Source organism: Apis dorsata, unplaced genomic scaffold (assembly GCF_000469605.1).
Source record: "Apis dorsata unplaced genomic scaffold, Apis dorsata 1.3 scaffold_292, whole genome shotgun sequence".
NCBI lineage: Eukaryota > Metazoa > Arthropoda > Insecta > Hymenoptera > Apidae > Apis > Apis dorsata.
In genome coordinates, this window is record NW_006263567.1 from 432,569 (window position 1) to 444,477 (window position 11,909).

Below are 11,909 nucleotides of genomic sequence, written 5' to 3' on the forward strand. Positions count from 1 at the left end.
GTAATATAGTTATTTTTCTTTTATAACGATATAAAGTTAGAGACATAGAAAGATATGGAGATTTTAAAGATTATTGACTATTTAATAGCAATTGATGACATTGGTATATTCGTATTTCTTAACAACAGGATATTTTCAAGAAAAATCGAAAATAGTTAACCCGATTCTATTTTATTTTGAATGAATTTTTAGAAAAAGAGGATTTTTACGAATGATTTTCTAATAGATGAATTTCATACATCACCTAATCACGAATATTAAATGTCTATGATATTTTATTTGGAATATTTAAATATAACTTTATTATCTGAGTAAGAAAGACGAGGATTGTCTTTTGATTCGACTAACGATTGAGCAATTTATTTCAGAAAAATCAAATTTTAAAATTTTTATTACGTGGACGATACTTATGAATATATAAACGATCAGATCAGATGCTACACTGCAAAATGGACAATTTTAAATAATTAATTTCCAATGTCTTGTATTAAAGATAAAATGACATGACGAATGAATTTACGAAAAAAGATTTGATTTACCAACTATCGATGAATACCTCGTATCTTTTCTCGGCAAGATTTGGTTTATGCAAGAGATATGTCTAGGAAAGGGGTGTTGGTAGCTCGGCCAAGGATCGAAGGGGATGGAGTTAAAGCCGGGGAAGGGTATCTTGCGGAAATTCGATGCTAATGAAGGAAATTGCGTAGATGCCAAACCAGTATTTCCCCTATCCCCCGCCTTTCTCACCATCCTCCAAGTGGCGGTAACGAATTTCTCTCCTGCATCGTGCCTACCACTCGTGTCTCCGGGCTTGCTAATTTTCTATTTACCAACTCGCTATGTACCAAATGTTATTTCCCTTATATAATTCCGCAGACTTGTTCCATATACTTTCTTAAGGCACGGTGTAATATGTCTATGTAACAACGTAATATCTAAGTAGCTGTAGGTATAATACTACGCGTAGTAGCTGCGACGAAATTTGATACAAACCAGCCGAATTATTATTAACAAGGGCAACTTGGATGTTGTCTTACCCTGTGTATATCGTGTATTTGCTGCAAAAAGTTGGCATGGAATTTTATCGAACAATTGACAGAGAAAAATCCATTATATTGTATTTTTTTTTACCTTAATGGTAACTCATCCTGTAGATGAGTTTTCAAACTGTGAACTTTTAATTCGACGATTTTTATAACGATTCGAAGTTGTTTTCCTTTCTGAATTGCGTTTATTCATGAAGATCGAGCAGCAAATTAACGATTTGCACATTTCTTTATATTTTTTTTTCTTCTATTCTTCTGCAACGAATAGATTGAAAGTAAAAGTAATACAGAGAGAAAAAATTAGACAAAGATGGAAGATAAAAGTAAAAAAAATATAGAAAAACTCGCAAACGATTGATTGGTTCTTCAATACTTTTTTTTTCTTTTTTTTTTTTTGTCAACAAGTATATTTCATTTCACACGAAACATATTTCACGATGAATCGAGATTAGAGAAGAGAAGAGCGTCCGAAAGCGTTCGTATCGATTATTTATGATGGTAATGTTTTAAGGGATAATTGAAGAACATCGGGAAAAAATCAAGAGAGGAGGATTATCACTCAATAGAATTTCAGTGGAGGGTCGTGCTCCTTTCCCTTCCGCGTTATCTCTATCTCGTCAGGGATGTCTCCCTTATTTAAATGGGCTGCCAACGCGAGCAGGAACAGGAAGGTACGTATGTCTTCTTCGAGGAGGGGGATTGTGGCTTTGTTATGCCGATTTTCGAGGGTGAAACAAAAGGAGATGCTCGTGAACATCTTTCCACTTTTCGACGAATTATTCATCCTTTCCTGATAGTTTTCCCTATTTTGTTCGCACTTTTGTCGAACGTTTCGACAAAACTTCGATGTTCATAAAGAAACATTTCTTATTTTTATGATTAATAAATCCGTTTATAATTGCACTTCCTTTTTTTCTATTCGTCTTATAAAATTCTTATAAAATTCTTATCCGATTTTATCCTCTTTCCAAATTCTTCTCTAGGGAAAGATAAGGGAATCGTGGAGCAGAAGTAGGGCACGCAAGGAATTAATAACACGGAATTGATATACTTGAAAATTCAGTTGTGGGTGTTCAGGTTTCTCTGCATACTCGTCCGGAGGAAAAGTTTGCGAAGGGGTTGTGGACGATACGAAACTCGGTCATGCTTCGGCTTATTCTTAGCCGTTGCGCTCCCGGACAATTTCCTACTGGATGATATTTCTCCAGGCCGGAAGTGCTAGGAAATGAAAGTGTCCGTGTTGGGAATATTTAAAGCGCGCACTCTTACGTTGTTGGCCGAGGGTGACTTCCACTCGAAACGAACGCTCGATTCTTCCCCCGTGTTTTTTCCCCCCCCCGTTATCAATTCGAACGAAATTGAATCGAATTTCCATAACTAGAGAACTCCTATATAATAATTTACGTTCGCCAATTTCTCCATCTCTTTCTTATTGATCGCCCTATTTTATTTGTGTCGCGTCCTTGATTCCGCGCAAAAATTTCCATTTCTCAATCCGATCGTGAAACTTGTTCCCTGATTCTCCCTCTCTATTCAAGTATCTGCTTTGAAGATTATAGAAATATACCTAGGTGTGTTAAAAGAATCAAAAAATGGTCCGATCGACCAATTACTCGAGGATCAAAAATTTCCAAATCCCATCCTTTCCCCATCTTCCTTCCAGAATAATCTCCTCTCCCAGGCCATTATTTCAAAGCGACTTATGTTAATCGCACCAGCGATTAGCGCCATTATCAGTCTTACTACAGTTCTTCCATAGGGGAACAGTATTCTGCTATCTCGGTTAAACTAAACAATTCCGTTCGAGCCGATGAAAATTGAAGGATAGGAACGATAACAAATATTTATCGACAGGTCTATCACCATCAATCCTATCAATCTCGTTATGAAAGGGAGGCAGTTTTTACAGGTATAGAGAGGTGTCTAGGGATAGAGGGATGCTCGATACTTCTCTCATTTCGAGAGGCAATCGGTTATTTGCATCTTTATGGGCCGTTATAGACCCGCAACCCGTCCGCAAACGCGTGCACGCGCCATTGCCTCGTTCGAGCCGTGTTACTCGCGTGTTAGATGCGCACTGATGAAACGTGAAATAAACCCTGGCCCGGATTCCAACGGAGTAGTTACATAACGTGCTTTTTCTAGCTAGAAAAAAGAAAAGAAAAAAGAACAAGAAGAAGAAGAAAAAAAGGAGAGCAATGGCTAACGTTTCGGTGGCCTCTCGACTGGTGGCTTTTTTTCTTTCTTTTTTTTTTTTTCTCTACGATTACCACTGTTTCTAGATTTGGACGAACGGTATTTTCCAGCCATTCGATTCGAGGTGTTCCTCGATGGTGGAAAAAAGGGGAGGAAGGGAAAAAGAGAAAAATAATTTCGATTTCATTCCCTTTGCTTTCCCTTTCTTTCCCCTTCGTGTCATCGTTCGTTACGCGATTTCGATTCTCATCTCGGATCGTGTTGATTAAGAATTGTACTTGAGACGTAAAAGGTATTGCTCGCGATTATGGCGGATCCTCGATCAGGGAAATATATTTAATAATTAATAATTACGAATGTTAATAATATCAGTGGTGAATTTAATTAACAATCATGTAGAAGAGATATATCTCTGCTGATTATATAAAATAAAAGTAATATTATCCAGATTCGAGCTGTTGTCCAATTTCTATGGTCAAAATCAAAAGATTATTCTCACAAATGCAACACCTTTGACCAGGACCATTACCCATTTATTACTTTAAAATAATATTCATATACGAATTATTTTTGCAGATAGAATTGAGAAGAGAATAATTGCATTTTGATCTAATATCTGTGATTCACTTTTTCGAAGCCTGGCTTTAACTATTCATTTTCGAATAATTAAGAATTGGAGACGAGGAACAAATAAAAGTACGCGTTTATATACGGTACAGATACAAGAGGAATGTATCACGAAACTCTGGAATCCGTGTTGGAATCGTAGAGAAGAAGAACGGAGAGAACAGTCGGATAGATTGGAATAAAAAATCGACGCAGTTAAGATATGCGCGGGAAATTCGTTGGATCAAGAGGCGTCATGGAACGAAAAAACATCTTTGTCCCGAGTTATTTGTGAGCGCGCATCGAAGCGTCGGCCGGAAGAGGAAATCGAAATGGACCCTGTGGGAAGTCGGTGCGTTAATACGACTCGATCAGCGGGAAAGGATCGAATGCCAACTTCCCTCTGATCTTCAACCCCCTGGCTTTGGACAGGGATTTGATCGTCCTGTCAGCGTCTTCTCCTTCTCCTTTCCTGTTGATCACTGAAAAACTTCGAATCAATGTTCAATCTACACTTACTAATTTCGAGATTTATCAAGAGATGTTCAAAGTTGTTCATGTCCTGTTTCTTGAGCGATAATAAAAATATTACTCCTCGGAATTTAAACGAATAGAAATATCCACGATACGTGGATACATCCTTCTTACGTTTATTCCTCTGCATCTGATTCTCTCCTTTAAAGCTAAATAATTTGCAACAGTTACAAGTTAGAATTTGAGACGGGAAGTCGGACCGCAAAAGTCGACCGGCCGACCGTTTAGACGCGCGCGGTGATAAAAGTTAAAGCGGTGCAGGATCGGCTCAATTACCCTAACGAATCCATTAATTAAAAGTTAAATCGAGTGTGTGTGTGTGTTCGTTTCGGTTCATTATTCACTGGGTTACCGATTATTACTTTCACCGTGAGAATTAATCCGTGAGAAACTTTGGCTCGGATGGAGTCGAGCGGAATCGTTCCTCTTCTGCGATTGTCACTTCCGTTTCTCGCGACATCTAATATTCTCTCTCTCCCTCTCTGTTCGATGTATATCCTGTATACAGCTTGTACACGTATGTTTGGAAAATGTTTTTCAACCGTTGAACGGAGGCATCGAGCATCTTATGAATTTCCTATGCAGGGGACGCGTATTATAGGATAGAGGCGCGAGGGGAGAGGGAAATATCTATCGGGATATTTCTATTGGAAAGTTTACCGGAGGACGATGATGGAATGACGAGGTTCGTGGAAGATTATCGTGGAAGGAATTCGAGGCCCATTCCTCGATGTGGAACTCGATTTTATATTTTCTCGATCGATACCCCTTTCGCGATCGGGAGGAGGGAGGGGAGGAGGGTGGATGCAAATATTTGAAAGACGATATATTCGGGTAAACGTTGGATCCTTTCGATTAATATTATAGCTCGATCGAGAATATTTGGATTGCGTAGAAAGAATTTTTCTCCTGAAATATTCACTTCCTTTCCTTATCCCCGGGATTCTTCTTTAATCCTTCAGAATTCTTTGAGATATTTTTTTATATCTTACGCCCCCACTTTTTCCCCCTAGCTGCTTGCTAAATTCTTGATGAAATATTATTATAGAAGCGTGGCTCTCAACTTTGCCGGATTCTTCCTCTTCCTTCTCCTCCTCCTCCTCCTCCTCCTCTTCTCTTCTCTCGCCTCGAACTCTGACCCGGTTTGTCTTTGCCTCGCAAAAGGCATTTGCGAACGAACCGATTGGAATGCAAAGTCAAAGCGAATGGATAGGGGAGTGTGTTTGACTTATCGTTAACTGTTGACTCGGGCAACCCGTTTCCTACGAAACAACGGAGGATCAGAGGAGGGCAAGAAACCGAGACTTGCGTCATGGAACATGGAAACATCGACGCCGTTGTTTGCTCCCGTGAAGATCGATTTCGATAAGCTTCGAGTTTCCGAAACGTTTCATGAAATCCGAATTTTTGGGAGAAATATTATACCCGTGCCCATTTTCTTTCCAGCTTTTATGCCTGATTTCTATCTTATCTTGAGAATTGAGAGTTTAGGGGTTCGTGACTGGGATTCAAAGTAAGTGCAAAGTGATTGAACGTGGTCTACTTTCGGAAATTTAAGCCTCGAGTAACTCGACTTAAAATATTTATAGTTTTTCGTATCTTATTGCCGAGTAATCGAAATCGGCTCGAAATCGATCTTGCAGCGGATCTGTTTGTAATTTAAACAACATTATAAGGAAGCAAATTTAATTCGAATTAATTAATAAATTTAAACTTTTAATTTTATTCATTAGATTCAAAGATATCCCTCTTTCCGTTAGATAAATCTCAATATGTGTAAAATTTGTAATAATGATAAATAATCGTTTTTTTACCGACATCTACCTATCACGAACCTGCCCCTATCTCGCTGCAAGATGCTCGATTATTCACGAGACGCCTGCCCAAATTAAAGCTCGAACTACTGGAAGGAACGTGAGAGCGTTTTACAGCGGGCGGATCAGATTTTCAGTAGATTGGATAAACAATGGTGGCGGCCTCTCCGCTTCGAAAACACTTCTGTGAGTGTAACACGGGGATGGAACGAGAGAGAGAGAGAGAGAGACTCGGAAGGGTAGGAAGTAACCCTGGCGGATAGTTACACACCGTCTGATTGAGAGCAGCGAGACCTCTGGGCATTGTTTAGAACAATGTGATCGTAACAGATGCAAACTGCGAGTAACGCAGCAGTGTACAGTGCTGTTTGCAGACTAAACATTGATTCTCACGTTCCTTCCGCGCGCCCCAAGTAGTAGAACGAGTCGATATATCCGCGACATTAACAATTCTCGCTGTTAATTCCCCTTTTCGCCGAAATTAATCCAAATTCTGTTTCAATTTGATACTCGTAAATAAATTTCTAAACAGAGCTTCTTGTGGTCTCAAGAAATGGAATGCTTCCCGAGAAATTGTCTTTCTTTTGCCTCCAATTGTTTAATTTATATTTATAAGTAGACTAATTTTAAATATATCACATCACGTTTTTTTTAGATCAAGAAAGTAATTTTAGAAGATTTATCCTAAATTTATTTCCACAAACAATTTTTACGTGATTCGTTTCTATTTTTATTAAAAATATATAGCATTATAATCGTGAAAAAGAATGACGGTTTACAATTTATATCGAGATATTATTTTCATAAAAAAAAAAAAGAAAAAAACACGTACCTTTCTCCTTTGCATCAGCCCCTCGAACACAAAGTTTCTCTCGTCGTTGAACACGAGGGACGGAAAGGGGCGGATCGCTGAGGGGTTGAGCCGGGGTACACCGGCTGTAATATATGTTCGGCCAATTTTCTCGGCGATATTCCCTTGGATTTATGGGTTATTAATTTTATGAACCTTCCGAGTGTCTTAGCCTTTAACCAGGCGCACGTGTCCCACTGACAATATCTCAATTACAACGGTCTAGTAACGAGTAACGATCCAGATATACGAGTCGCGCGTCTTCCACCATTATCGTCATCCCTCCTCGAGCTCTTCACGCTCAATTATCTCTCGTTTGAATCGCGGTTTTAACGGGTCTAATCTACCACGTGTACGCGCGTCGAAACGAGTGGAATCGTTTTAACTGGTCGGAACAGAACGGTATCGAGTTTGTCACGAATTCGTACGAGGATCGATACAAGCTTCTGAAAATAATTGGTTGATAAGATTTTGACGGGATATTGGTTTCTTCGAATCGATGCAAAAATATTTTTACATCTGTTTGAGAATTAAACGTTTTAATTTTTATGCTCTCTTTCTTCTGGGATCATCTTTAATTTCTCGGTTTAAAAAAAGACCGATGCGATGGTTCATGGTATGGACGAATGTTTACGTTACATCGAAATTGATAAATCAAAGTGATGATCGTTTAGGGAATATCGAATATCAAACGACAAATTTCGTGGATTTCGTAATAAGTCCATCACCAGTTGCGAAGTCGTATGCAAAGTGGATAATTTTCACGAGGAAGGCGAAGCGACGAAGCTTCGATATTAATATTTTCGTTAATTACATTTACGAAATCGAGGAAAATGTTTCTCCACCGTTTTCAAAAGTGTTTCCGTTTCATTAACCACCGAAGAGCGGCTAGTCAAATCCACGTCCCCGGAACACCATCCCCTTCCACGAATCTCGAGAGGCAGCAAGAAGCAAACTTCCGCGCCTATTTTCTTTAAGTTTCTCTAATAAAGCTACGTTTATCTCCCGGCGAAAGATCGACGAAAGTAAGATAAACACGCTAACGAGAGAAGCTTCGTTTCAATCGACGTTTCAACCCTCCTTGAAGGGAAGGTGGGCTGGCGGCTCCGTCATCTTTGCCAACTGTCTTCGTTTCTCTTTCTCCAACAGGGTCCAAGCTTGATTAATTAAAACGTTAATACAATTAATTCTCGTCTTGTCGAAGGAAAGGGGGAGAAATGTTCCTGGACGGAGGCTGGGCCCCGTCTGGGAACATTTACGCGCGTCGAGGGTTGGTCTAACAAGCCGGAAGACATATCCTCGATCCTTTGATTCTCCTCTCGTTTAAACATTTGCACTGTCGACTTAGAAACTTTGGGACAATAGATTGTAGATTTTGGCGAGCGAAATCCATCGACCTGATTTATATACATCCGTTTCAATCCATCCTCGGATCTTCTCGCGTGTACAAACGAATTTTCAAGAATTTTTTTTACTTGTTCGTTGCTAAATAATCAGATTTAATTTGTCTCCAAGATAATAGATCTAATCAATCGACGAAATAAACAGAATTTCTTATTCTTATACGAAGGAACTCTCTCATTTATCAAAATAATTAATAATTTAAAATTCTATACGCACGTAATCAATTAATTCTCCTTAACTCAAGATTTGAACACGAATGATGAAAATTTCTGAAAGGAGAAAAAAGGGGCTTCCCTCCTTCTTTAAAAATCCATTACGCTACGATTAATTTCCTTGGCAAGGGAGTAAATATCTCGGTGAGTGAGCGCCGGCGAAAAGACCTCCGCGGAAATAAAGAAACGAGCGACATTAATGCGATTAACTCGGGGAGATAAAGATAGGTTCGGCAAAGGTTCGGTAAAAAGAAAAAGAGAGTTGGTGCAGCATCATTGCACTCGTCTCGTCCTCGAAAGTCGAGGGGTTGCTGTTGGGTTCCCACCCTTCTCACTCAGACGAAGGGTTCCAACAACGCCTTCCAAGTATTGTATTCCTGCTACCTGTCCCTGCTCTCTCTCTCTCTCTCTCTCTCTCTCTCTCTCTCTCTCTCTTTTCTCGAGGCAAACCGCACCGCGTCCTTTATTTTCGGGTAATGTTGCGTGATAACAACCAACGCTGCTAGCTCTCCCTCCCGACTGCGGAATTGCTCCGTCGGGACGATTATTAATATTGTCGGTTGGGTTGCGAAGAGGGATCGGATCGTTAACAGAGAGAGAAAGAGAGAGAGAGAGAGAGAGAGAGAAAGAAAGAGGAAGAGGGAGAGGGAGAGCGTTATCCGCGAAAGTTCGCTTTATTTGCTAATTTTTTTGGAGGTGATGGAGTTCTTAAACACGAATGTTATAGATTATTGTATTATTTTTCTAGGATAGTGGATTTTATTTTGAAAGAAGAATTAGAAAGGAGGAAAGTGCGAGTAGTTGGAAATAAATGGATTTTCAATAAAATTTTATAAAATTTCTTTTACTATAGATTTTGAACTGATCTTTTGGACTCACTGTTGTTATTAAATCTGGAGAATACAGAGATTTTTTTCTTCTACTTGTTTCCACAATTTTCTTCTACTTGTTCGTAAAAGCGTTCAGATATGTGGGAAGGATGATGAAAATTGTACACGACTGATTCCTGAAATAGTAGCTACTTTATTACGAATACGAATACCATTCATCATACGTCACAAGTGAAAAATATCGTTCGAACGGATTTTATCGACAGATTTTATTATGTAATATAAACTTATGTGTTATACATTGCTACATGTTTTTTTTTTTTCCCCTTGCTTAACGGCTAATCCTATCGGCTAGATCCTTAGAGGCTAGAATGCACAGTGACTTGTACAGAATCATCCTCCTTTCCTTACCTTGAGAGTCGCTTCCTCTCATTGATTTGTCATTGTCTTCCGTGAACCGTTTCAGGGAGAAGAGAGAAAGAGAGGAAGAAGCGTATTCGCGTTTCACGAGAGGAGGAAGGGAAATAGAACGCGAAGTACGTCGTAATTAAGTATAGCTACGAATCGAAAGATTCGAGGGGAAAAGTTTTTCAAGGGAAACGTAAAAGGGGTTTGGAAGAAAGGAAGGAAGGAAGGAAGGAAATATAGTGGGAAAGGATAAGATACACATTTATACGGGCGTCTCTTTGGTAACATCCTCCTCTCTCTCCTCTTGTTATCTCGCGCTTTTATTTCTTAGGCAAAGTACAACTGCTCCTTCTCTCCCCCCTTGTCGTTGAAAACTTTCGTTAAGAAAGCGTCCCCTCGAGCGTTTAGTTTATAAAACGTTCATCCTTAATGCTGCTAAAACTGCGACGGCTTGGTCCTTCTTCTTCTTCTTCTTCTTCTTTCACAGGTTTGAAAAGGCCCTCCACCCTCTCTCTCTCTTTCAACGGTGTTTCTATCGGCACGCATTGTACCGCGAGAAATTTCACGATCCACCGAACAACTTTCTCGTTCCGTGGATTAAGCTCGCGAAAATGTTTTCCCTTTGTTTATTTCGCGAATCGTAACACTGTCCGTAGTCGAACTTTGTTACAAAATCTCGACACTGTTTCTCTTCTTTTTTTTTTGTACTCTCTCTATATTGATTTTTCTTTTCCCGCCATTTTTCTTCTTCTTCTTCTTCTTCGTCTTCTTCCTTTTCTTTTTTTTTTTTTAAATTCTAAAATCAATTAATCGAAACGATTTCTCCTAGGAATTTGAGAATTCGCGTTGCTCAAACAACTCGATCAAAAAAATTACGAACGAGCGCACCCCCTCGAGCCGAAACGAACCCTTTTTTTCCCCCACTCCCCTTTGATCGTTCCTAATTACTCGAAACGATACTTGACCACGCACGACGAGCACGTCCCTCGACGGACAATGCGCCGCTTAATTGCAGCGTTGCTCGTTACATTAAACATTACATTACAATATACGCGAGGAGGACAAGCCGTTGCGCACACCCTTTCACGGGCGCCATTAATAACCAAGAGCCTATTAATTAACGAATTACGATTAAACGTTAGTTGTTAATTATTATCGTTAAATTTACGCCTAAAGATATAATACACTAAGACGTACCTGATGATATCTTTTTCTTTTCTTTTCATTTGTTTCTCTCTTTCTCTCTCTCTCTCTCTCTCTCTCTTAACCTTTGTAAAAATTCCTCTTATTTACGCCATACGAGAACGGGTTAGCACTTGACGCGGGAAAATCGAAATCTTCTTTTTCTCGAAATCGCTTTTTCTTTGTTCTTCCTCTTTCCACTTTGTGTGAATCTCGCGTGGATTCGACAGGGGTGGGACGGGCATCTCTTTCCTGCGTCGATATTGATTTCTTAGGGGGAACACTTTTTTAACCCTTTAACCGCGTAACTATTTTACATATAACAACTATGAACAATCGAGTTAAATTAATAACGATAATATAATAAATAAAATACGAATATATATATATATATATATTATTCGAGAATAAAATTCTCAAGAATCGTTCTCGAGGGATAATTTTTCGCAAATGATGATATTTCTTTCGGAGTAACTCTCATTCTCAACGCAGTGTCCACCGGCGAAAAATAACTCTCAACTAACAATTCTTCAGAGTTATCCTCAAATTTTCACGGAATTTCTATCCACGTGGAAACGTGGGAAAGGAGGCCGCCGGATCGATAAATTCTTCGAATAAAAAACGAACGAACACCACTCGAACTAGGAGTGCACTCGGTTAAAAGGTTAATAGAACCGTAGAAGCAGCGTACACCCGTGTCTATAAATTCGGCGATTCTAACCATCGATTTCAATCGCTCACGTTTTTTGCAAAACTCCTCCTCCTCTTCCTCCTCTTCTCTCTTTTTCATTCAAAAAAAAAAAAAAAAAAAAAAAAAAAAAAAAAAA

General features: G+C 39.2%; 1 protein-coding gene across 1 annotated transcript in view; it reads right to left on the bottom strand.

Annotated features, from left to right (window-relative positions):
- Window positions 1–9,317: 9,317 nt before the first annotated feature.
- LOC102675236 overlaps window positions 9,318–11,909 on the bottom strand; it is a 181,283-nt gene continuing 178,691 nt past the window's right edge. The window contains exon 8 of the mRNA XM_031511097.1: window positions 9,318–9,369. Within this exon, the coding sequence (XP_031366957.1) occupies window positions 9,318–9,369 (52 nt within the window). The remainder of the gene's footprint in view (window positions 9,370–11,909) is intronic.